Genomic DNA, 25,934 nt, shown 5'->3' with positions numbered 1-25,934 from the left:
ATTTTGGTTGCTTTTCAGTTTTTATTTATTATAAATGAAGCTTCAGTGAACACTCTTGTGCATACATTGAGCAAATACATCTATGGTATATAATCCCTATAATGGAACTGTTACACAGAGGAGTATTAAATAATACTCCAAAACAGGCTAAGCATATGTCTACTCCTCCAAATCTGTTAAAGCAGTAACAGTCACCAAACCTTTAACATCAAAAATAAAATTAGGATTACTATAATGTTAACCATTTATAGGTAAACCAAGTAAGAACTCACCTCGTCCACTTCCACTGCCACTTCTGCTTTGGTAAGTGTCACCATTACCTGTAATGCATTTTTTTTTTAACAGATTATTTAGAGAAAACATAGTTCACCTTTTTTTTAAACACAGCTCTCCTCTTTGAACACATAAACCAAATAGCTATTTCTATTCAAATATTGAGTGTTACAGATTTCTGGTCCCTGCATCCATCCATCTCTTAATTCTACATTTAATTTAAATCTTTTCCTTATTTGAACATTTTGTTTAAAGAGTTTTCCTTTCTATAAGAGAATTTTAGATTTACAGAAAAATTAAAGGAACAGAAATTTCCCATATACCGCCTCCTGCCCCACATTTGAACAGCCTCCCCCATTATCAATACCCCCCACCAGTGTAGTACACTTCTTACAACTGATGAACCTAAGCTGATATGGCATAATCAAAGTTTACATGAGGGCTGTACATTCTATGTACAGCCTAGTATTCTATGTACATTCTATGCCCTTGGTGCTGTACATTCTATGTGTTTGAACAGATATAAAATGACATGTATCCACCATTAATGTATCACACAAAATCTTTTCACTGTCCTAAAAAAAAAAAAATGCTCCATGCTATTCATCCCTCCTCCCCCAACCACAGGCAACCACTGATCTTTTTACCCTTTTCCAGAGTTGTTTCTTTTCCAGAATGTCATACAGTTGGAAATTATACAGTGTGTAGCCTATTCAGATTGGCTTCTTTCATTTAGTAATATCCATTTAGGGTTCCTCATCTTTTCATAGATGGATAGCTCATTTCTTTTTGTTATTCAATAATATTCTATTGTCTGGATGTACCAGTTTATCCACACTTGCACATTTTTAGCAACAATTGGACTTTAAAAAAAATTCTCTCTTCAAATCTCCTAACTCAGGTTCCCTTTGAAACCACTAAAACTTCATTTTCCTTCCTCCAATTAAAGGTATAATTTACACCTCAAATTAACTGGTACATGAGAGAAAAATTAATTCACAGTGTACAAATTTTCTAAGGAAGGCAAAGCTGCACATGTATTTTTGTCTGCAGATCTACAAAGCAGACAAAATCATGAGCTAACCTACTATACTCAAATGTATCTATTAGGTTACTAACTGTAGAGCTAAAAGCATATATGAATTGTTAACATTCAATAAGGAATTCTATTTCTGGGGCACCTGGATGGCTTAGTTGGTTAAGTGTCTGCCTTCCTCTTAGGTCATGATCCTAGGGTTCTGGGATCCAGCCCCACAACAGGCTCTTGGCTCAGTAGGGAGTATGCTTCTCCCTGTGGCCCCTACCACCCCACCCCCCACAGCTCATGCTCACACTGTCTCTCTTGCTCTCTGACATAAATAAATCTTTGGAAGGAAAGAGGGAGGGAAGGGAGGGAGGGAAAGAAAGAGAAACGGAGGGGGGAAGAGGAAAAGAAAAAAAGAGAAAGGAAGGAAGGAATTAAATTAATTCTAGGGGCATCTGGGTGGCTCAGTGGGTTAAAGCCTCTGCGTTCAGCTCAGGTCATGATCCCAGGGTTCTGGGATGGAGCCCCACAATGGGCTCTCTGCTCAGCGGGGAGCCTATTTCCCTTCCTCTCTCTCTACTTGTGGTCTCTGTCAAATAAATAAATAAAATCTTTAAAAAAAAAAAAAGAAAGAAATTAGTTCTATTTCTCACCTGCGCCACTTAATGCTGGTCTTCTAGAACCAAAAAGGCCACCAGTGCGCTGTGTTCCTTCATCTTGTTCATATTCACTATCTATATTTATACATAATAAAATGAGATTCTGTTACTTTGAAGAAGTTTTAAAACCATACAGTATAGAGAAGAAAATAAAGTCACAGTGCCAGAAGTTAAAGATATGAGGCAAAATAGTTTAAATTTTAAAGGAATCACAATGAGCTTTTTTCAAAGTACCATACAAAAGATTTCTCCACAAATTATTTCCTTCAATTATAATTACTTCCTCAAAGTTTTTATTTTATTAAAATTATTTCATTAAAGCAGTTAGGGCCAATGCTATGTTAAAATATCATATAAGCAAAAGTATTTTAAATAACCTCCAAAAACTAAACTGTTGCTGCTCCAGAAAATGCACATCGCATAATCTCATTAATTATTCTCCAGAATAGGACACCCCCTTGCTCCCACTTTTACCAGATCAAATCATCTAAGTCCTGAACAACAACCTCTAGGCCCCTACACTTTTTAAAAAGTGACAATTCACTGATCTCCTACACATTTATTAAATCATTATTACGAATTTAATTTTAACTTCCAAAACCACTAGCCTATCCTCCTCCATTAAGAGGCAAATGCAATCCAACAGTGACTTCTGAAGTCAATACCCCTAGCTCTAGAAATGATGGCTGGAGTAATTTAAAGTAGAAAGCCACATTAGTGAAAGAAGGTATATTGGGTGGGGGTGGGGTGGGGTGGTAGAACCTTAGAGAAGGCCACCTCTTTTTAAGGCTGGCTGTCATTATCAAGGCCGGGCCCTAAAACACTTAGAAATAGTAAATAAGATTAAAGAGCTAAGTCACACAAATTTCTGGAAAGATCATATATTCTAACTAACAAGTATGCAATTAGATACGTGTCTCAAAAATAATGTTATATACAATGTAGATGATTATGTACCAGTCACTCTGCTAAGCTATTCTCATATAATCCTCTCAGCAACCTTATATGTTATATATGAAGGAAATGATGAAAAATAAAACCTAACAGATAAAGCACAGCATTTGCAATTCACTACTAACTTGGACTTCCTAGACCAAATCCTCCACGGCAACCTCGGAAACTACCTCTTCCACCTCTTCTGGATGACCCTGAAGCTTCTGAATCATTTCCATCTTGATAGCCTATAATATTAAAACAGACACACAAGAACAATACAAAACAACAACAAAAAAATCTTGGAGAAATGGTGGCCAAATTTAATTTAAGCCTTGCATAATTCAATAACTTTAAATATTTTAAGGCATTAACAGTAAAAAGAAATTCCATATTTGACCAATAAATGTTCAACTTTACTAACATAAACAAACACAGCTATAATTTAAAAAAAAAAAATTGCTTGCTTTGAGAATCAAAACTCTTCAGGTGCTGGCTGGCTTAGCTTGTAGAATACATGACTCTTGGTTTCAGGGTCTTGAGCTCAAGACCATATTGGCAACACAGTTTATTTAAAAAAAAAAACAAAACTAAAATGACTAAAAGAAAAAAGTGTCGGGGCACCTGGGTGGCTCAGTGGGTTAAGCCTCTGCCTTCAGCTCAGGTCATGATCCCAGGGTTCTGGGATCGAGCCCCACATCGGGCTCTGTGCTCAGCAGGGAGCCTGCTTCCTCCTGCCTCTCTGCCTGCCTCTCTGCCTACTTGTAATCTCTGTCAAATAAATAAAATCTTAAAAAAAAAAAAAGTGTCACTTGTAAAACAATGAAAGTTGCCACAACTGCATCAATGGCAAGATTTCTACAATGCAGAGAAGGATTAGATAAATCTAGGGTTATATTTGTTCCTTACAGAAAGCAGTAGAACATCTTACTCAAAGCACAGACATACAGGCATATATAAAGTCTGATTTCCTGCTATAAATAACATATTAATTCAACTAAATACCAAAAATTGGTATTAACAGTACTAGTAAAATTTGACCCCCCCCAGAGCAGAATGAGATCAGTTCAAAACCAAAATGTCAACTGGGCAGAAAATAAAGTGATATTTACTTTATGAACGTGCCACTATTTACAACAAAAGAAACTGACCAATAAAGGTAAAAATTCTCCGTATGTTTCTTGATATTAAATATATGTGTTTTCAAAACCTATTTATAAAATAACAGACTTAATTCAAGGTAGATTCAGAGTTATACATCTACTATCTAAAACTTACAGATCCTCAATCTGGCAATAATCTACCAATAACCACACTTATATTTCAATTACAAATTATTTATTTGTTCCCCTTTATCTTGGAATAAGCCTTGTTGGGGTTTCTCACTTTTCAAGAAACGGTTTATCTTTTTGGTATGTTTCTTTTTAAGGTATGTTACTTTGATGTATGCACATGAATAAATAAAATATATAAAACATATATACAAGTTTAAAATACAATAAAATGAAAACATATGGACCCACAATATCCAACTTAAAACTAGGAATGTTCCCAAAACCTCTGGAGCCCCAGCCCCTAGATAGTCTTTTGCCGTGTAAATTCCACCCCCACCTTTCCCAACCAATATCTTGATTGTTTTTCATTTCCTTGCTCTTATTTTAATTTTACCAACTATGTACATAACTTTCTGCAATGTATTTAGTTTTGTCCTTGAGCTTTATGTAACAATCATATAGAATATATTCTTTGTCTTGCTTCTTTAATCCACCTTTGTTTCTGTTGATGTGTGAAAATGTACTTCACTTTTACTGATGAGTAATATTCCATTGTATGTTTCATTTATGTCTATTATTTAACTCCCTTCTACTGAGTTTTTAATTAAGTTGAACACTGAGCTCACTAATTTCTTTTCTACTCTATACATTTAAGACTGTAAACTTTCCTCAAAAAGTTGGCTGCTTCAGCTGTATCCTCTAAGTTTTCATGTTTTTATTGTCCATTCAATTCTAAATACTTTACTATTGCCATATAAATTTTAGTTCATAAATTGATAAATTCACAGTTCCCAAATCACAAGGGTTAGGCTTTTCATTACAGATTTCTACTTTCATGAAACTTTAACAAGAGGACAGAGTTTGTAATAAATTCTATGGTATATTTTGGGACTTCCTTTTGGCCTTAATAGATGGTAAAATTGTATTTTTTATATGTTGTAAAAGAATGTGTAATTTATAATATGGGCCATATTATTCCCAACAAATTTCAAATCAAGCTTAGTAATTTGGTATTCAAAACTTCTATAGTTACCATATTCTTAATCATTTCTGGTCTGATCATTTTTTTTTAAAGATTTTATTTATTTATTTAACAGAGAGAAAGATCACAAGTAGGCAGAGGGAGGGGGGTGTGGGGGGGGGGAGCAGGCTCCCTGCTGAGCAGAGAGCCCAATGCAGGGCTCGATTCCAGGACTCTGAGATCATGACCTGAGCCAAAGGCAGAGGCCTAACCCACTGAGCCACCCGGGCTCCCCTGGTCTGTTCATTCTATCAGTTCTAAGGGGAAATTGTGTGGGGGGCGCATCTAAGTGGCTTAGTGGTTAAGCTTCTGCCTTCAGCTCAGGTCAGGACCTCAGGGTCCCGAGATAGATAGCACCCCATGTGGGGCTCCCTGCTCAGCATAGAGCCTGCTTCTCTCTCTCCCTCTGCACCACCCCCCTGCTCATGCTCTGTCTCAAATAAAATCTTGAAAAAAAAAAATCTTATGATTAATGGTTTAACTAGAACTTGTAAATTTTTCCATATAATTGTATCTACTCTTGTTTTACATAGTTAAGAATATTGTTAGATTTTCAAACCATGTTCCAAACTGTAATATCTTCTCAGTGAACATGACTTTTATCATTAATTATTTTTTTATTCATAATATATCTACTTTAGGGTCTGTATTGTCTCTTAAACTTCTACTGAGGTTAGTATTGGACTGACATTTTTTCTCTTTGTTTTCAACTACACATTGACACAAGTTTACTGTCAATATATATTATGATTACTAATTTATCAATTCCTACTTCTGTCATCCTATTTTGTGTTTTACCTTCCCTGAATTTTTTTCAGTGTTTTTTTGTCTTCCTTTCTGTCCTTCTATTGATTTCCTAAACACTGTGTTTTGTACTTTTACTGATATTCTTCAATTTCAGCATGAATATTTAGGAAATATTTATCTTCGAATACTGTTATGCTGAAAATAAATTTAAAATTTTATTTATTAAAAAATAAATAAATAAAATAAATATTTATCTTCAACCTTGTCTCCTTCCTCCAAGTCCCAGCCTTCTATCCTATTGGATTTCCTCCATTGGTTAAGTTATACACTATAGCTTTTTTCTTATTATGCTTCAATTTTACCATTTTTAAGAAATTCTGAAATTAGGTTCAATCTGTTCTCTTTCCCACTGAGCTGACAAAGAACTTAAGTCTTTTCATTTGCTAGTATTTTAGCTCTTTCTTATTTCTAAAACCCCTAAATTAATGATATTATTACTATATTCTAAAATACTTATTTAGGTTTACCAATATGTTTACCAATTTTAAAATGTGTATTTATTTAGTTATGCTCATCATTGCTTCCTACATCTTTCTTGCTGCATTCAGTTTCCTTCTTCTTAATATACATAATTCAGTAGTTCTTTCCTCAGTGGCCTGACAGTACTCAACACCATCTTTATCTGGATGGTGTTATTTCTCTATGACACTTAAATTATCCTATAGTAGTTTTGATTCAGAATTATTCTCCATCAGGATTCTACATTCTACTCTATTATGTTCTCTACCTTTATTGAAAAATAAAAAAGTTCTGCAGTCAATCTTTTGTTCTTTTATAGATTTTCCTCTTTTAGCTCTAAATATTTTTAATCTTCATAATTCTGCAAATGTCAGTACATATATAAGACTGAATTTTTTTAATCTGCTCAAGATTCTTGTGCTCTCTTAACTCTGGAAGAGTTTCTCAACTATTCTCTGAATAGTTTTCCCTCCCTCTCCTCCTCCCATTTTCTCTGTTCTCAACTCAGGAGATATTAGACATATACTGGAATAACAGAGCTTCTAATTCTATCTTCCATAACTATCAAACTGTTTCATGTTTTCCATTCCCAAATTTAGAGAATTTCCTCAGAACTATCTTTGGATTCACTAATTCCACTCATCTTTGTTTAATCTGTTTAATCGATTCATTATGCTTTTAATCACTACTGCTTTCTGTAAATTGTTTGGTTCCTTTTCAAAACTAGCTTCTCTAGTGAGCAAATGACTACAAAATGACTCAGTACCTCCAGTATCTACAGCTTAATAATTCCATACAGAGGAGAAACACAAACATTTAAATGAACATGCTCTTTTTTTCCCCATAGCTCATGCCAATTTCTAGTTATATAAGGAGCATAATAACTGGAGGTAAAAAGATCATGGAAGTTATACAGAAATAAAAGTCTGAATGATTTTCTACAGAAACTCAGAAACTCTACATATCCTACATGGTGTTAAAAATAATTTTTTAAATAAATAGGTTAAAAGGTTAAGTAAAACACTATGAAAGTTAAAATGAATGAACTAGAACTGTACTTTCAATATCTAAATCTTAAAAACATGGGAGAAAAAAAAGTCACAAAAAAGGGGAGGGAGATGGGTGTGCCTGGCTGGTTGAGTCAGTAGAGCATGCAACTCTTGACCTCAGAGTTTTAAATCTAAGCCCCCCAATGGGTGTAGAGATTACTTAAAAATAAATTTTGTTTAAAAAATCACAAAAAGATAGGTATAATAAACTTTTATAAAAGTATGAATAAGAAGTATACGCTACACACCAATGTTTAAAAAAGTTACCTCTGGGGAAAAAGGATATATAAAACACAAAGGAAAGATGGGTCGTCTTAACAACTATGTAATTTTTTTTAATATTTGAAGTATACATGAAAAAATGCTCCTGTTAAATTCAGGTAGTGGTATACAAGTGTTTGTAATAGAATATTCTGTGCTTTTCTGTGTTCTTGAAATATTTCAGAATTTACCACTTTAAATGTCACTTTTCATAAAATAACATTAATATATTTTTAAAGGTGACATTTGTCCTTCCATGAATTTTGCATTTCATAAGGGACAGCTGACAATCTCTTGCAGCCTTTTAAAGATGTCTGCTAACGATCTTCAGAAAGGAGTAAGTTTATAAATCACTTTTATCTTTGTGTAAAAGAAACATGAACATCTTTTCTTCATTTAAAAAAGTACTTACCATAAATTTAGCGAGGTCACTCAACCTTCAATATATAAAATTCAATTGTATTTCTATATACTAGCAAACAAAATGAAAATTTTTAAATGATATGGATCACTGACATCAGCGAAAATGGCAAAGCAAGAAACTCCAAATTCTGCTCCTCCAAAAAAATGCACAAAAACTGTCAGAATTAACATTTTCTAAAATGAAAATTAATCAAACTTGTGGTAACCCAGAGAATTTTTTTTTTAACCCAGAGAACAGTGAACTCTGTGGCATATTTCAACTTACTTCAGTCCCATCTCCTGGCAATTCCACTTCTAGACATATATTCAAAAGATGTAAGGACTCAAACAGATAAATACATATGAATGTTCATAGAAGCATTATTCACAATAACCAAAGTAAGTAAAAACCCAAATGTTCATCAACAGATGAATGGATAAAATGTGGTATTATACATACAATGGATTCAGCTATAAAAGAAATGTACTTTGTTCAGATCACGTTACAACATGAACACTGAAACCATTATGGTAAGTGAACTAAGGCAGACACAAAAGGGTCAATGTTGTATGATTCCACTTGATTGAAATATCTACAATAGAGGCAAATTCAAAGAGAATATAGAATAGGGTTTACCAGGAATTCAGGGGGAGAAGATAAGGAGAAGTACTATATAATGGATATAGATTTCTGCTTTCAATTTTGGAAATGGAAAGTGGTGACAATTGCATAATACAGTAAATGTACTTAATGTCACTTAATTTTACAGTTAAATGTAATTAAAATGGCAAATTTTATGTCATAGTTATTTTGTCACAAAAAAGAGTAGAAAATTTCTCAAATTTGATGAAAAATATAAATTTGCACATCCAAGAATCTTAACCAACTCCCAGCAGGACAAATTTAAAGAGATTTACACCTCTACCCTATCAATAATAAAACAAGAACAAATGGTGCAAAGACTAGATATTCACATGCAAAAGAATTACATTGGGGCCTTCCCTCACACCATATATAAAAATGAACTCAGAATGGATCAAAAAGCAGAATAAAATTATTAGAAGGAAACAGGTGAACATCTGAATGGCTTTTAATAGGCAAAAATTTTCTAGATATGACACCAAAAGCACAAACAAGAAATTAAAAAACAGATAAACCAGACAGCAACAAAATTTTTAAAATTCTGTGCTTCAGAGGACTCCATCAAGAAAATTAAAAGGCAATACAAAGAAAAGATAATATATCTGCAAATTGTCTATCCAATGGCCCATGTACCAAGACATGAAGAATTCTTAAAACAATAAAAAAAAAACCTGCAGTTTTTTAAATAAGCCAATGATTTATATAGATCTTTCTCCAAAAAAAGATACACAAATAGCCAACACACATAGGAAAAGCTGTTCAACATAACAGCCATCAGGAAACCCAAAACAACAATGAGATACCATTTTACACCCTCAAGGATCACAACCACCAAGAAGACACACAATAACAAAGATTGGTAAAGATACAGAGAAACCAGGACACTCATTCATTGCTAGAAGGAAGATAAATTCGTGCAATTGCTGTGGAAAACAATTTGGCAGTTTTACTCAGAGGTATATGCACCAGAAAAATTAAAACATATGTTCACATAAAACTTATACGCAAAGGTTGATAGCAGTATTAGTCATAATATCCCCAAAGTAGAAACAACCCAATAATCAATCAACTGATGAACAAACAGAATGTGATATAGTTACACAGGGAAATATTACTCAGCCATTACAAATAATTAAGTACCATCACATACTACAACATGCTCAAACTGCAAGATCATTCTAAGTGAAAGAACACACAAAATACCACATATTACATAATTCCACTTATATGAAGTGTCCAGAATCAGCAAATCCATAGCTACAGAAGGTCGATTAATGGTTGCCAAAGGATGGAGATAAGAAAGAAATGGGTTTGGCAGGGAAGAGACAAAGAAAATATTCAGGAATTAAATAGTGATGATGGGCATACAATACAGTGAATATATTTAAAACTACTCAAGTACATTCTCAAAAATGGTGAAATCTATGTTGTATGGAGCATTCGATAAATAAAAAACATATGCAAGGGTGCCTGGGTGGCTCAGTCGTTAAGTGTCTGCCTTCAGCTCAGGTCATGATCCCAGGGTCCTGGGATCGAGACCCACATTGGGCTCTCTCTGCTCAGTGGGAAGCCTGCTTCTCCCATTCCCTCTTCCTGCATCTCTGCCTATTTGTGATCTCTGTGTCAAATAAGTAAATAAAATCTTTTAAAAATGCATCACAGAAATGGAACAAATAATTAAAATTTATATGGAACCAGAAAAGACCTCGAATAGCCAAAGGGATATTGAAAAAGAAAGCCAAAGTTGGTGGCATCACAATTCCGGACTTCAAGCTCTATTACAAAGCTGTCATCATCAAGACAGCATGGTACTGGCACAAAAACAGACACATAGATCAATGGAACAGAATAGAGAGCCCAGAAATAGACCCTCAACTCTATGGTCAACTAATCTTGACAAAGCAGGAAAGAATGTCCAATGGAAAAAAGACAGCCTCTTCAATAAATGGTGTTGGGAAAATTGGACAGCCACACGCAGAAAAATGAAATTGGACCATTTCCTTACACCACACACAAAAATAGACTCAAAATGGATGAAGGACCTCAATGTGCGAAAGGAATCCATCAAAATCCTTGAGGAGAACACAGGCAGCAACCTCTTCGACCTCAGCCGCAGCAACATCTTCCTAGGAACATCGCCAAAGGCAAGGGAAGCAAGGACAAAAATCAACTATTGGGATTTCATCAAGATCAAAAGCTTTCGCACAGCAAAGGAAACAGTTAACAAAATCAAAAGACAACTGACAGAATGGGAGAAGATATTTGCAAAAGACATATCAGATAAAGGACTAGTGTCCAAAATCTATAAAGAACTTAGCAAACTCAACACCCAAAGAACAAATAATCCAATCAAGAAATGGGCAGAGGACATGAACAGACATTTCCGCAAAGAAGACATCCAGATGGCCAACAGACACATGAAAAAGTGCTCCATATCACTCGGCATCAGGGAAATACAAATCAAAACCACAATGAGATATCACCTCACACCAGTCAGAATGGCTAAAATCAATAAGTCAGGAAATGACAGATGCTGGCGAGGATGCGGAGAAAGGTGAACCCTCCTGCACTGTTGGTGGGAATGCAAGCTGGTGCAACCACTCTGGAAAACAGCATGGAGGTTCCTCAAAATGTTGAAAATAGAACTGCCCTATGTCCCAGCAATTGCACTACTGGGTATTTACCCTAAAGATACAAACGTAGTGATCCAAAGGGGCAAGTGCACCTGAATGTTTATAGCAGCAATGTCCACAATAGCCAAACTATGGAAAGAACCTAGATGTCCATCAACAGATGAATGGATCAAGAAGATGTGGTATATATACACAATGGAATACTATGAAGCCATCAAAAGAAAGGAAATCTTGCCATTTGCGACAACATGGATGGAACTAGAGCGTATCATGCTTAGCGAAATAAGTCAAGCAGAGAAAGACAACATCGTATGATCTCCCTGATATGAGGAAGTGGTGATGCAACATGGGGGCTTAAGTGGGTAGGAGAAGAATCAATGAAACAAGATGGGATTGGGAGGGAGACAAACCATAGGTGACTCTTAATCTCACAAAACAAACTGAGGGTTGCTGGGGGGAGGGGTTTGGGAGAAGGGGGGTGGGGTTATGGACATTGGGGAGGGTATGTGCTTTGGTGAGTGCTGTGAAGTGTGTAAACCTGGCGATTCACAGACCTGTACCCCTGTGGATAAAAATACATGTTTATAAAAAATAAAAAATTTTAAAAAATGCATCACAAAATATCAAATACAAAAAACCCAAAGTATCAAATGTTAATATAAATAAAGATGTGTAATGACTCTCCAGTGAAAACTGCAAAACATAGCTAGGAAAAACTAAAGACCTACTTAAACAGGGATCTTCATGGACTGAAAGGCTCAATATTGTAAAAATGGTCATTCTCCTCAAAATAAATGGAATCCCCAAAATATGCCATTAGGTTTTTTCCAAAAAATTGATCAACCAATTCTAAAAATCACATGCAAATGCAAAGAACTAAAAATAACTGAGGTAATACTAAAGAACAATAAACATGGAAGACTTACACTACCAGATATTAGGATCTATTATGAAATTGCAGTAATTAGGCTATATAGCAAAGGTGCAAAAATATAGAAACTGACCAATGGAAAGGAACCATGTCCAGGGACAGTTCCATACACACATTGTCATCTGTTTAGGACAAAGAAGGCCTGGTAGGACTGGAAAAGTCTTTTAGTAATTGATAAGGGATCAACTGGATACCCTTATGGGGAAAAAATGTACCATGATCCCTATCTTACATCATATACAAAAAAAAAAAAAAAAAAAGCCCAGATGAATTACAGTATGAAAGTGCACACTAAAAAGATAAAATTTTAAAGGAAAAACACAAGAGTTTATCTTCATGACTTTAAAGTAAGCAAAGAGACTCCCAATATAAATGTTATCCAGGAGTTACTTTTACAAATTTTTGCAAATTTTCTATAAGTTTTTGCAAATTTTCTATAAGTTTTAAATCATTCACCAATGAAAAGGTAAAAATAGACACCCAATAGAAAAGATGGCAAAAGAATGGAATCAGCACTATACAAAAGATGATGTACAAATATCCAGTAAACTTATGAAGCACTGGACATGTCATTAGTCCATCAAGGAAAGGCATATTAAAACCACAGTAAGATAGACCACCACACACTCAGAAGAATGTTTAAACTCAAATAAAAAGAAAGTACAAGATGCTGGTGAGGATGTAGGAGTTATACCTTAGTATATCTATCTTGAAAACATTTCACAAGAGCTATTAAAGCAAAAAATATACAAAATCTATGAGGCATCAATTCTACTTCAGAATATATATCGATAACACCAAAGAATGTCCACAGCAACAGCTTCAAAATAGCCTAAAGCTGGAAGACATCCAAAGAACATCATTAGCATAAGAGTAGAACCAAAGAGTCTATACAAGCAAAGGTAATAATCTACAACTGCAACCAACATTATGAATGCATCTCACAAACATATTAAGCAGAAGATGGACACAAAAGAGTATATTGCATGCTTCCAAGTACAAAAAGAAAATTAACCCATGCTGCTAAAAATCAAATTAGAAGTTAACCATGGGATGGGAGGGCTGTCAGCAAAAGAAAATGAGCATAAAAGGGACTTCTAGAGGTGCCAATAATTTCTATTTCTTGATCTGGATGCTTGTGAACACAGTAAACCCAAGTGTGTTCCGTTAGTGAAAAATCACTGAGCTATACAGGTACAACATATGCACATGTCTGGTGCTGTATCAAGTTACATTTTAATATAAACTTAAATATGCTTATATTTATGCATGCATGTCTGTTATTGACCACCATGTGCAAATTTCCTATCTTCAAATGTATACAACTAAAGAGAATAGCAATCAGGGATATGCAAAAATGACTGTTTCCCTGCTAGTCACCCTGTATTAGCAAATAAGACAGGATCAAGCACATAGAGCAGCAACTGGCTTTTGACTGCCTCAATTAAGTATGAATTAGATTAATTTAAAGAAAATACTGAGGAAGATATTCACTGTTCTGCAGAAAACAACCAAAAATTTAAAACTAAGAGCAATGTTTTAAGAACATTAGTGTTAAAATTTGCTTATTAAGCGGGGGGAGCAATTCTAGAGGATGAGTCTGGCTTTTTCTTATAGCTAAATTTCCTCCCCATCATTACATGTCCCCCTGCAATTATCGTTAAAAAAACCAAAAACTTCAATTTATGAGACAAATAGCAAAACCTCCTTCACCACCAAATTCCTCCCCACCTCACAGCCTTAACATTGCTATAGTGAAGTCCCCACAAGTCCTAATTGCACTAGGAAGGGCCTGGCATTCAATGGGCTAACTTTCTAATGCTAAAAGAAAATTATGTTCCCAAATCACAGTAAAAACACTGATGTATCTGATTATCATATGGTTCCTAAGAATAAACTCTTATAAACAGATTTGCACATTGTTAACAATTTTATAAGTTCACTATGTTTTTCGTGGGTTTTACTGTTGCTATTTTAACATGTCTATCCATAGGTTACCAAGAATTAAGTAAGGTAATATTTATACCATCTAATCTCAACTTTATTAGAGGCGGGATTAGCACAGTATGGTTAGAGCACTGCCAGACCTTAACAAAAAGTCATCCACAATTTTTTCACTCTCTGACATATCCAAATATTCTATTCAGAGACAAAGACATCCCAGTTCATAGATATTGTGACTGACCAGAACTCACAGTCCCTATTCTGTACTTTATAACACATTCTGGAGATCTTCAGGGGAAAAAAATTCCAGTGACATTAGGAAGCCTAAGTACAAATCATTCTAAAATGTGGTCTTACCGCCTCTCTTGGAAAACCCTCTGCTCCGTGTTTGATTATCTTCACAGTCATTATTAGATTCTTGAATAAAAATTTAACATGTGAATAGCATCTAAATAATTAACTTTAAAGTTTTAATATCTAAAGAATAGCACTATCGCAGGATAAAGTAGTGAGAAAAATGAGTATTTTTAAGTTAAAATATGGACATTTTAAGTCTTCAAATAATTTTAGCAACAGAAATATAAAGACATTATTCAGTCAAATCCCTATACAAATCATTTAACATACCTAAATGTCCAATGTTAAGTGTATAATTGAGAATTCACTTATTTCTGAAGTGCTACATACAGGCCAAACAATAAGAATTTCATCAATATTGGTATGAATAAAAATGGTCTCAGAAATATCTAAACTATTAAAGTAGTCAAGTAGAAATAAATGTAGGCTATCAGCCACTAGAAATACATGACTATTCTTTTTATAATACTGTCAATATTTCTGTAATTTGCCTTTCTTACTGTATCTCAAACATTAGTGGGTTTTTTAAACATATGCAAATTTCCCCCCAATCATCCTAATGAAACAATTGGGGGATATCTTGGCTTTTCTGTTTTTAAGGATGTTATCAAGTAACATCATCAGTTTCTCAACAGTGGAATGCAAATCACTACACTGAAGGCTGCCTAAGAATTAGCTGGAAGGTTTGTTAAAAATAAATTCCTAGAAAAAAATTACATCAACCAATCAATCAATCAATCAATCCAGCCCTAGAATCTACTCCCAGAGATGTTTATCTTGAAAGTATAGAGAGCAACAAATGAATAATTTTTCAAAATTTAAAAATGTTACTAATATGACTTGAAGTAATAACTTCAAGCTTTCTAGAAGATTCCAACAAAGCCACATTTGGGAAATACAGAAATGATTTCAAGAGACCTTTGTACATGTCATTAAATGTTTAAAATTTGAGAACTTTAAGTCATAGTAATGACATCAAGGGCTAGACTGCTTAAAAGCTTTGAGTTAAGTTCCTGTACAAAAGTACTAATCTATTTAGCAACTAACCCAGAGCTCTTATTGCAGGCTCCTACTGAAATGAAGTCAATAACTACCAAATATTCCAATTCATTTAATATCAAGACAACTTTTCAGGAAGCAGGATTTAATACTACAAGTGAGCTTAATAGGAAGGAAAGAATTTTGAAAAGAAACTTGGCCAGCCCTTGGAATAATGAGGACAACTAACATTTACTGCCTTATGTAAGAAAAAGCTATAAATTAATTGAGACCTGATAAGGACAAAGAGGTCTCCCATTAACTTTGTCCAGTTATTTCCCTAAAACAAACTTATATTTTGACCACACTGGGAATTAAAATGGCCTAATGATATTGGGAGAAGTTGGGTGATAAGTACAGCTACATTTGGAGAGGGGCAATGGAAACCCTCTGTACTATTTTTCTATTTTTTAACTTGTAATGAGTCTTATTTCAAAATATAGTTATTGAAAAAAATCTGTAGAGTTAGGAAATAAAGCCAAGCACCAACAAAAAAGAGATATTATCCAAAGATCAGCTACAACCATATTATATTATTACATAAAAATTAATTACAGAAAGTATGTAAAATATATATAACATGTATGAAGTATAAATATTTAAAAACATAAATATGATATATTAATTGATATGTTGAACATATAGTAATAAATATATTAGATATATAATATATATTCATATAAATATATTACATGAAATTATTAATAATGAATAGTGATAACACACATAGAATTCAGCATGGTCTAGCACTGTTATAAAGGAGTAATATAATATGTACTGACTTTTTAAATTTTCACAAAAACCTTGTGATGAGGGCATTATCCTCTTTTATAAATAGAGAAAATGAAATACAGATGTTAAATATGCCTTTTCAAGGTAATACAACTGAGAAGAGGAGACTCTGGGTCTCAAATCTAGGGTGTCCAAATCCAAAATGAATGGTCCTTATCACTAACTATACCAGATGGAGGAAACTAGACTGCAGGGAAAATAACAACCACAAAAGATGCAATTTGTGTACAGAATAAAATCTTCTATCATGGTATCAAAATCTGTTCCTGGGCTTGCCAATAAAGCAAACCATTTTGGAGGGAAGTTCTCTCAGGTGCCATGGAAACTAGAATTTGTGCTCAAAAGTGCTCTCATCTACCACTGATAAGAGTCAACTGGGAAAGCAGGTCTTGGCTAAGCGAAAACGATCTTGAATATTCTTTTTTTTTTTTTTTTAAGATTTTATTTGTTTATTTGTCAGAGAGAGCACACACAAGCAGGTAGAGTGTCAGGTAGAGGCAGAGAGAGAAGCAGGCTCCCTGCTGAGCAAGAAGCCCGATGCCGGACTCGATCCCAGGACGCTGGTATCATGACCTGAGCCAAGGGCAGTGGCCCAACTGACTAAGCCACACAGGCATCCCTTAACTGGTTTTAAAAAGGGAGATTAGGTAAAATAGAAATGGAAAAGAATAAAAATGGTCTTTTTTTCTTCTGTTAAGTATTTGTCCTATGTTACATACATTTTCATTTGAATTAAATGAAAAAAAGCATAGAAAATCAGGGAGAATGAGACTGAAAATAACTTAGGGAACAGTTTTATTAGATATATTAAAACTCCATCTAATTCAGAGACCTGTACCCACAATTCCAAAGGGTTTTAAGGTGATCAGTCTAGGCTTGGTTTTGATTTTTAGAATCACTGTTAAGAGTGCAATGAAACTAAGACTCAAATATTTAATGAAGATAGATGGCATTTACTGTTTACCATGAATGTGTCCGATATTAAATTTCTTAATTTCATGCATATTTTCATTAAGTCTGCCTAACCACCTATAACAGGGATGTCCTCCATTCTGCAGAATAGCAAACTGTGGCTATAAGAAATTAAGCAACTAGCTCTAAGTCATTCAACTAGGGGGTCACAGAGCAAGGACAGGAAACAAAGTCTGCAACTCCAAAGATTCCACAGATAAGGGCACCCTGGTGGCTTTGTTTGTTAAGCATCCAATTCTTGATTTCAGCTTAGGTCATGATCTCAGGGTTCTGAGACGTAGCCCTGAGTGGGCTCTGCACTGGGCATGGAGCCTGCCTAAGATTCTCTCTCTCTCTTTCCCTCTGCCCCTACCCTCTAACCCTCATAAAAAAGACTCCACAGATAAGTGATTATCAAACAAAAACCATCAGAGTCACCAGGAATGCTTTTTAAATACAGGTTCCAAGGCCTCACCCAAATCTGCTTCATCAGTTTCTTCTAGGAAAGCATTATTAATTATTGTAATCTATATTCTGGTAACATTACTCTATTCTCATCATCCTCTGAATTCCTCCAAACCAGTTTGTCAGTACCCGGACAGAAATATCTTGATTTTGGCACTCATCCACATTCTCATGAATCTTTTTCCACTGTCAAGAATTATATTTGTCTGAATAGGGACCTGCATGTCTCAAACTGCATGTATATATGGACATGGGAGTTTTGATTCTTGGTATGTTCTTTCCTTTATCCATTTTTTCTCAAGGTAGCAAACATTCAAAAGTTGTACCTCATAGATCAAGGTCAAACTAGGATGTCTGAGCTCTTGGTTACAACTCTGGAAACAGGTGCTTTATCAAACTGGGTTCAAATAAATTAGAACTGAAAAAGACTATGACACTTAATCTTAGTTTCTCTTTAGCATGTTCACCGAACATTAAATTTTAAAAGGCCTCTACAAAAAACACTGAACTTACCTCTCCAGAAATCAGAGCTATCACCTTCTTCAAACTTGTTATTTGAAAAACCTATACGAAATAGAAAATTAAACTTGCAAATTCATGAAAACAATTACCTGCACCTCTGTGGTAAATCAAACAAAAACCAAAGGGATTACCAGCTCTGATACCCCCTTAAAATAAAATAAACCACACAGAGCTATATATACATATACTGAATGAAAACTCACACAAGTTGCATTCTGACTTCTGCCTGTGTCAATTAACTAAGGTAAAAGGTCCAATCAGTGTTATACTACCTCAGATATCACATATATATAGATGGTCAGAAAAGCAGTATATATCAACATAAGCACTATATACTTCCTATTCAAAAGATCCAAGTTTTTATTTATTTATTTGAGAAAGAGACAGAGAGAGCATGAGCAAGGAGAGGGTCAGAGGGAAAAGCAGACTCCCCTTGGAGCTGGGAGCCCAATGCAGGACTCGATCCAGGAACTCAAGGATCATGACCTGAGCCGAAGGCAGTCGTCCAACCAACTTAGCCACCCAGGCGTCCCAAGATCCAAGTTTTTAAAACCTTATATATTAACTCAATCTCTTCAACTGCCAGAGGACAATGCAACTAAATTATAATCCAATATCCAATAATTTTTCCCATTTCAGTAATAAGGAAATTATTCCAACATTTTTTGTTTATAAAATTTTTTATCTTTCATTTAGCTTTGCTTTCAAATTTCTCATATAATAAAAACCTATATCTAGATTTGTGTGTCTCTAGAGCATACAGATACATCACTAAAATTAATTTTAAAAGCATTCATCAATAATAATTCACAAAATTTTAAAATAGTGAATCTTAATAAAATTGTCTTTAGTGCAAAGATATTCAGGGATTAATATCCATTAAAATTAAAGGTCACTGTAATATGGCTGTCGATCAGTATTTAAGCTAAATTATAAAATATTAAATATATTAAATCCTGGCAATACAGAATAATCAATTAGTATCTGAAATGTTAAATTTATATGCAGAATATATACATAAAGTCACTTAGTATCTCAGGTTCAAAAAATATAACATCCCTTTTTAGCAGAGAAATTTAATACACAATTATGAAACAAAAGTAAGTGCCCAGTAGCCTCAATATATGATTAGATGAAAAAAAGGATTTTCCTTGAAAAGATACATCATTTCAAAATAAACACAATCTGTACAGAAAGAGTTTTATACCATGAAACTTAAGTTTTGAGTTATTTAGTTCATTTCAGAATTTGCAATCTTTCAAGTTGGTTCAGAAAAGGATTATATTCTCTCCACTGTCCACCACGACTGCACCTTCCCTCCATTCTAACCTTCTTGACTGCTGGGTTTCCAAAATGCTTCGGAAGTCTTCAACCTACACATTACTGGTCTTGATCTTAAATTCTGTTCCAGTTCTGATACACAGTTTTTAAAGAAAAAAAGAACTTCAAAGCTTCTACTGGTTCTTTGCTCAACAAGGTGGAGATTCAAATTTACCTTTGGAAGTATAGAAGATGGATCTCTTGTTGGAGAGCCAAGGGCAAGGGAGCCTTGAGTACAGAAATAAACTAGGGTTCACTCAAACTATAATTCTAAGATACCATAAGCAGTTTACCTCTGTTTCCAAAACTCTTTCCAACTCCAAAACCACCCATTGTGGATGTATTCTCTCTTTTATTAGATTCGCCAGCATCTGAAAATGTTCAGATAGAGTTAAAACTCTTTAAAACATAAAATTGATTGTGTCAAAAAATCTAGGTATTAAACAAATCTTTGGGATTACTTAAAAATAAAATCTTTTAAAAAGTCGGGAGAGATGGGGCACCTGGTGGCTCAGTGGGTTAAGCATCTGCCTTCAGCTCAGGTCGTGATCCCAGCATCCTGGGATTGAGCCCCGCACTGGGCTCCCTGCCTGGTGGGGAGCCTGGCTCCTCCTCTCTCTCCCTGTCTGCCTCTCTGCCTACTTGTGATCTCTCGCTGACAAATAAATAAATAAAATATTTAAAAATAAATAAATAAATAAAAAATTGGGGGGAGGGCACCTGACTGGCTCAGCTGGTAGAGCACACAATTCTTTTTTTTTTTTTTTTTAAGATTTATTTATTTATTTGACAGACAGAGATCACAAGTAGGCAGAGAGGCAGACAGAGAGAGAGGAGGAAGCAGGCTCCCTGCTGAGCAGAGAGCCCGATGCGGGACTCGATCCCAGGACCCTGAGATCATGACCTGAGCTGAAGGCAGCGGCTTAACCCACTGAGCCACCCAGGCGCCCAAAAATAAAAATTTTAAATGAAAGAATGAATCTCTGACATAAAGAGACATCCAAGGATGGGGGATAAAGAAGGACAGGAACTTAAAAAGATAAAATCTCCTGCAACTTCTATTTAAACATTCTTGAATTTTAAAAATAAAAATTCTTGAATTATAATACCAACATAAAAACATAAACATACTATTGGTGAAATACAGCTTTCTACTCGTTTTTATTTTACTAGTGACCTGTTATCAGGAAATTCAACTCTGTGATGTTCTGTATATTGAAACCTCACCCTGAATAGAGCCAGCTATTAATGCACCAGTATCAAAGTCCTGCTATTGAAAATTTCATACTCTTGTCCTGTTTTTTAATTACTTATTACTTACTCATTTTGTTAGCATTTAAAGTTCTCTTAATCTTTCCACTTTTAAAACTCAGTTTAGGATGGAACTATATAATAAAAAAGTAAAAGCTGCAACTACCACTCCCTTAGTCACATCTCCACCCCTCCAGGGACTTTCCTCATGTTATCCTTGTGAGCTTTACCTCCAACTACACAACACTGAGCACCTAACACTTTAATTCACACCAAACAACTTCCCATATTCCACATTGTGAACTTCTAATATTTTCTACATTCCTACACTGTTCCTTAAGCATAGCATTCCCTACTTTCCTATCAAAATTCTTTTCACTCTTCAAAACCCCAGAAAGGCTATCTCCTCTATGAAGTCTTTCAGACCTCCAATCACAATCAATCCTTCTTCCACATTCCCACAGCACACTCTATTTCTTTCCATGTGTTTCTCTACCACTAGAGTTAAGAATTTTGAGAGCAGAGTTGGTATGGCAAGAAGCATGGCTATTTAAAACAAAAAAATGGAACAAAAGACAGTCAAAATGACATAAACTACCACTTTAAACTATCACTAGAAAAAATTAAAGCATTATCTTGTGGTCTTCATAAATTGTGTCTTATCTAACTGAATAATATCCTAGTACAAGGCAGTAAAATGATCTGCAAAGCTCCTAAAACCATGTGCAAAACTGTGTATCAGCAATTATCTCAAATTTTCATCAAGTTCTAAAGATGTGTGTGAGATTCAAGAAGTTTAAACTATTTAGATCATAGTTCACAGAACATGAAAAGTGATTAATATTACATTTTAAGAATTAAGAGTTAATTTCAAAAATAAACTACTAGCTATGAAAGCTCTGAGAAAAAATATCAGATTGAAACTAAAAATTACATTAACAATAATGGAAGGGAGTTACATTCATGGGTCTATGAATTTCCAAGATTATATATAGTACAATGATAACTTTTTAAAGTATCAACATTCAACCAAGAGTTTTGATCAGAAATTTAATGTGTTTTTCAACATAACACATATGGGATTAACAATGTGTCGTAAAATCTGTTTCAGTGATGATTTTTTCATTTTAAAAACCCTTTATTCAGAGATACAGGCTTCCAGTTACAGAATGAATAAATCACACAGATAAAAGATACAGTAAAGAAAATATAGTCATTAGTGTTGTTAATAATGTTGTATGGTGACAGATGGTAGCTACATTTGTGGTGAGCACAACATAATCTATAGAGTTGTGCAACAGCTATGCCATATAGCTGAAACTAATGTAACATTGTGTGTCAACTACACTTCATTTAAAAAAAAAAAAGAAGAAAAAAGCATCTTCAATTCATGTAAAACTTTAACAAGATCTATGAATATACGCTCTGAATTTGAAAATTAAAATACTGCTAATTAATTTAAAACATTTCTCAGGGCCTGGGTGGCTCACTAGGTTAAATATCCCACTCTTGACTTCAGCTCAGGTCATGATCTCAGGGTTTTGAGATGGAGCCCCATCTGAGATTCCTTGCTCAGCAGGGAGTCTGTTTCTCCCCCTCTCTGCCACTCGCCCTGCTCCTGTGAACCCACTTGCTCTTGCTCCTTCTCTCTCAAATAAATAAAATCTTAAAAAACACATGCATCTATAGATCCACATCTGTGTTAACTGAGTCTAAACAAGAAATTAAGTTTTCCAAGTATCAAAGGAAATACTACACATCAGCCTTTATTGTCTCCAATGAATAAAAATACCTAGAAGTAAAATCTTCCAATTAACATCTAATGAATTCAAGATTAAGTGTTACATGTACTTAAAACTACCAATTAGCCTTAAATTATACTTCCTATTAAAGAAATAAATGACTATATGTATTTTTAAATGAACTGGTGGTTCTAATATTTTATGGCACTATAGTAAAACATAAAGCAAAATACTTTCAGTATTTTATTATTAAATTAAAAAATGGACTATAGGAAGGTATTTCGCTATATCATTATCTGTCAAATCAAGTACTGGTTGTTCTAAAAATAAGAAGTTCCAAGTTTGGGGAACAAACCTGGTAATACTAATAAACTAACAGAAATGCTTCCATACTGCCTTTTCTTGAGAAGTAAAAACTTCAAAAAGAGATCCTTCTCACCCAGATCTCTGAAGCTTTTACAAACATTCCTTTTATGCCAATTACTGAATATCAATAATCAATATTAAGAAGTAGGTCTGTAAAGCAACTATTTTTAACCAATCTATTTAACCCATCTATTTTATCAATTTAACTATTTGAAACTACTATCCCAGGAAAGGAAAAAGCAAAAAGAGAATTGCTAATTGAAAAAATGATACTCATTATTTCAAAGTCTACTGTGCAGTGCAATATAACAAATATAGCTTTGCACTAAACAGTCATAACAGTCTCTATTCTTTCCACCATTCAAATTGATAAGATTAAGGAAAGACAAAGATATTTACCTCTGTTTCCCATACTCCTCCCAGAGGCAAATCCGCTTCTCATGAAATGATCTCTTCGAGAAGGTCCATCATCCATTTCTAAATCAAGTAACAATTTGAAACAAGTCAAAATAAGTACCTTGCTGGTACACAAACTTTTAACCTTTTCAATGTACCACCTCCCATGACAAAGGAAGAATTCTATAAATTGGTAAGAAAGACAAATAGCCTAGTAGCCTACCTAAGGAAGTTCTCCAAGAGAAAAATAAAGGGTGACTAAACCTTACTCAATAAAACAAAATGTGAATCAAAGGAAGGAGATAGTTTTTTCAACATATGACTAGCTGCAAAACAGTTTTAAGTTTGCTAATAGCAAAAACAGCTAAGAACATAAGGAAACAAGCCCAAATCATATACTATAATGAAGCTACAAACTAGATCTTGATCCTAGCTCTGAAAGAATATATTTGAAAGTACATTAATTGTCATAAAGAAACTAAATCAGTACTTATATCTCTGCATCAAGCCTAGATATAGTTTTACACATGGATTCTATCAAACTCTCAAAGAACGAATCATTTCAATGACATATAACCCTCCCAGGAAACAGAAAGAGGAATTATTCCCCAATTCATTCCACCAAGTCAACCTGACTTCAACATGTCAAGGATTGAAGAAAATATCTCTTAATCAAAAGTGGATGTAAAATCTCCATAACAGTTATTAGCAAAACAAACCCAATCAAAAATTAAATAGATAAAACATTATGACCAATGAGGTTAAGTCCGGAATGCAAAGGTATTTTAACATCACAACATCTTAAAAAGGTAATTTGTAACATTAACATATCAAAAAGAAAAAAAAACTATCTCCATAGATAAAAAGTACATGAAATAACCCAACACGATTTATGACTTAAAAACATACACTTAGGGGTGCCTGGATGGCTCAGTAGGTTAAGTGTCTGCCTTTAGCTCAGGTTATGATTCCAGGGTTCTAGGACTTAGCATGAGGCTCCGTGCTCAGCAGGAAGCCTGCTTTTCCCTCTCCCTCTGCCTGCCACTTGCCCATTTGTGCTCTCCCTCTGTCAAATAAATAAATAAAATCATTTTTTAAAAAAAAAGAAAAAAACATATACTTAGCAAACAAAGTGACATTCATGCAGCTCTGCTAATACTAGCAAAAGGGAAACAACTCAAACATACATCAAAAAGTGAATAAAAATATGTGGCATAGTTGCACAAGGGAGTATCACATATTGTGCTCTATACTTTATTATGTAATATTATATATATTGCATATGTGTAGTATATTCATACGAGAGAGTACAATTATAAATAGACCAAAACAACTGGCTGGCAACATGGATAAACTTTAAAAACAACACTGGATGAAAATTTAAATTGCAAAGACTATAAATAGTAAGATACCAGTTTTATAAAACTCAAAGAAGCAAACTTAAACGCAGTGTTTGGGGAGATATACATATGTAATATGTTAACAAAGAAAGGAAAACAATGTAGGATAGGAATTCGACAGGAGAGAACTGGAAAAGCGTATATAAGTTATATAACAGTAATAGTAATGTTTTTAAACAGGTGATCATTCAAAATATTTATTAAGATTTATAATTTGCATATGCCATTTTAAATACAGTATTTTTATGAAAATGTCTTCAATAAAGATTCAACAAAGTCACAAGGTAACAAGTATTCTTTGGATTTTTAACTCTAACTAGTTGCCCACATAGCTAACACAGTAAAAGAAGACTTACTAAGTAAAGAAAAGTGCAAAAAAATATTTAACCTACAATCCCTCTTCTGTATGTTCCCCTTCTTGCCTGATTCTGGCATCACAGTTCACATGTGTTTCACAGTTCACATGTGTAGCCTCTCTTGCTGAGGTTATACATTTCATCAGGTAACCAAAAGGTTGCTGAATTTCTGGCAATAGTAACCAAGTTAAGTTCAAATGCTCTCAGATCACACGAAGTTCAAAGACAAGAAAGATTTACTCAAATTCTAACTGCTTCAACATTAGAGGGATTCCACATGGAAGTACCAGTTACAGTAGCACTAAAAAGTTGCTAGCTTTTGGCACACAGTAAACAGAAAAGCAAAGGTGATATTAAAAGGACAAGGACACGGCCAGAAAAATTAGCAATTCTCTAAATACTAACTTCTAATGTTTGCCAGGCTCTCCCCAAATATACAAGATGAGAACAGCCATGCTTCAGCTGGCTCAAATTTTAAAGCTATGCTGTATAATACTACCATCCATACTACCCATATGTGGCCATTTTTTTTTTTCATATATGGCCATTTAAAATCAAAATTAAGTCAATTAAAATAAGCAAAATCAAAACTTCATTTCCTCAGTTGTACTCACTAGTCACATTTCAAGTTCACCCTGTGGCTATATTAGCCAGTGCAATTAAAA

General features: G+C 34.2%; 1 protein-coding gene across 3 annotated transcripts in view; it reads right to left on the bottom strand.

Annotated features, from left to right (window-relative positions):
* Nucleotides 1-25,934, bottom strand: part of DDX4 (DEAD-box helicase 4) — a 72,635-nt gene that overhangs the window by 20,062 nt on the left and 26,639 nt on the right. The window contains exons 3-9 of one of the 3 annotated variants that reach the window (XM_059416627.1): nucleotides 23,517-23,594; nucleotides 20,052-20,129; nucleotides 18,430-18,480; nucleotides 14,671-14,730; nucleotides 3,036-3,137; nucleotides 1,951-2,031; nucleotides 273-320 (exon numbers count right to left, since the gene is read on the bottom strand). In XM_059416627.1, coding sequence (XP_059272610.1) covers nucleotides 273-320; nucleotides 1,951-2,031; nucleotides 3,036-3,137; nucleotides 14,671-14,730; nucleotides 18,430-18,480; nucleotides 20,052-20,129; nucleotides 23,517-23,594 — 498 coding nt within the window. The remainder of the gene's footprint in view (nucleotides 1-272; nucleotides 321-1,950; nucleotides 2,032-3,035; nucleotides 3,138-14,670; nucleotides 14,731-18,429; nucleotides 18,481-20,051; nucleotides 20,130-23,516; nucleotides 23,595-25,934) is intronic. The other 2 variants (XM_059416629.1, XM_059416628.1) reach the window with 2 other exon arrangements.

The sequence above is a fragment of the Mustela nigripes genome, chromosome 12, assembly GCF_022355385.1.
Source record: "Mustela nigripes isolate SB6536 chromosome 12, MUSNIG.SB6536, whole genome shotgun sequence".
Lineage (NCBI taxonomy): Eukaryota > Metazoa > Chordata > Mammalia > Carnivora > Mustelidae > Mustela > Mustela nigripes.
Note: the sequence above shows the minus strand (reverse complement) of the source record. Positions and strands in the feature narration are given on the sequence as shown.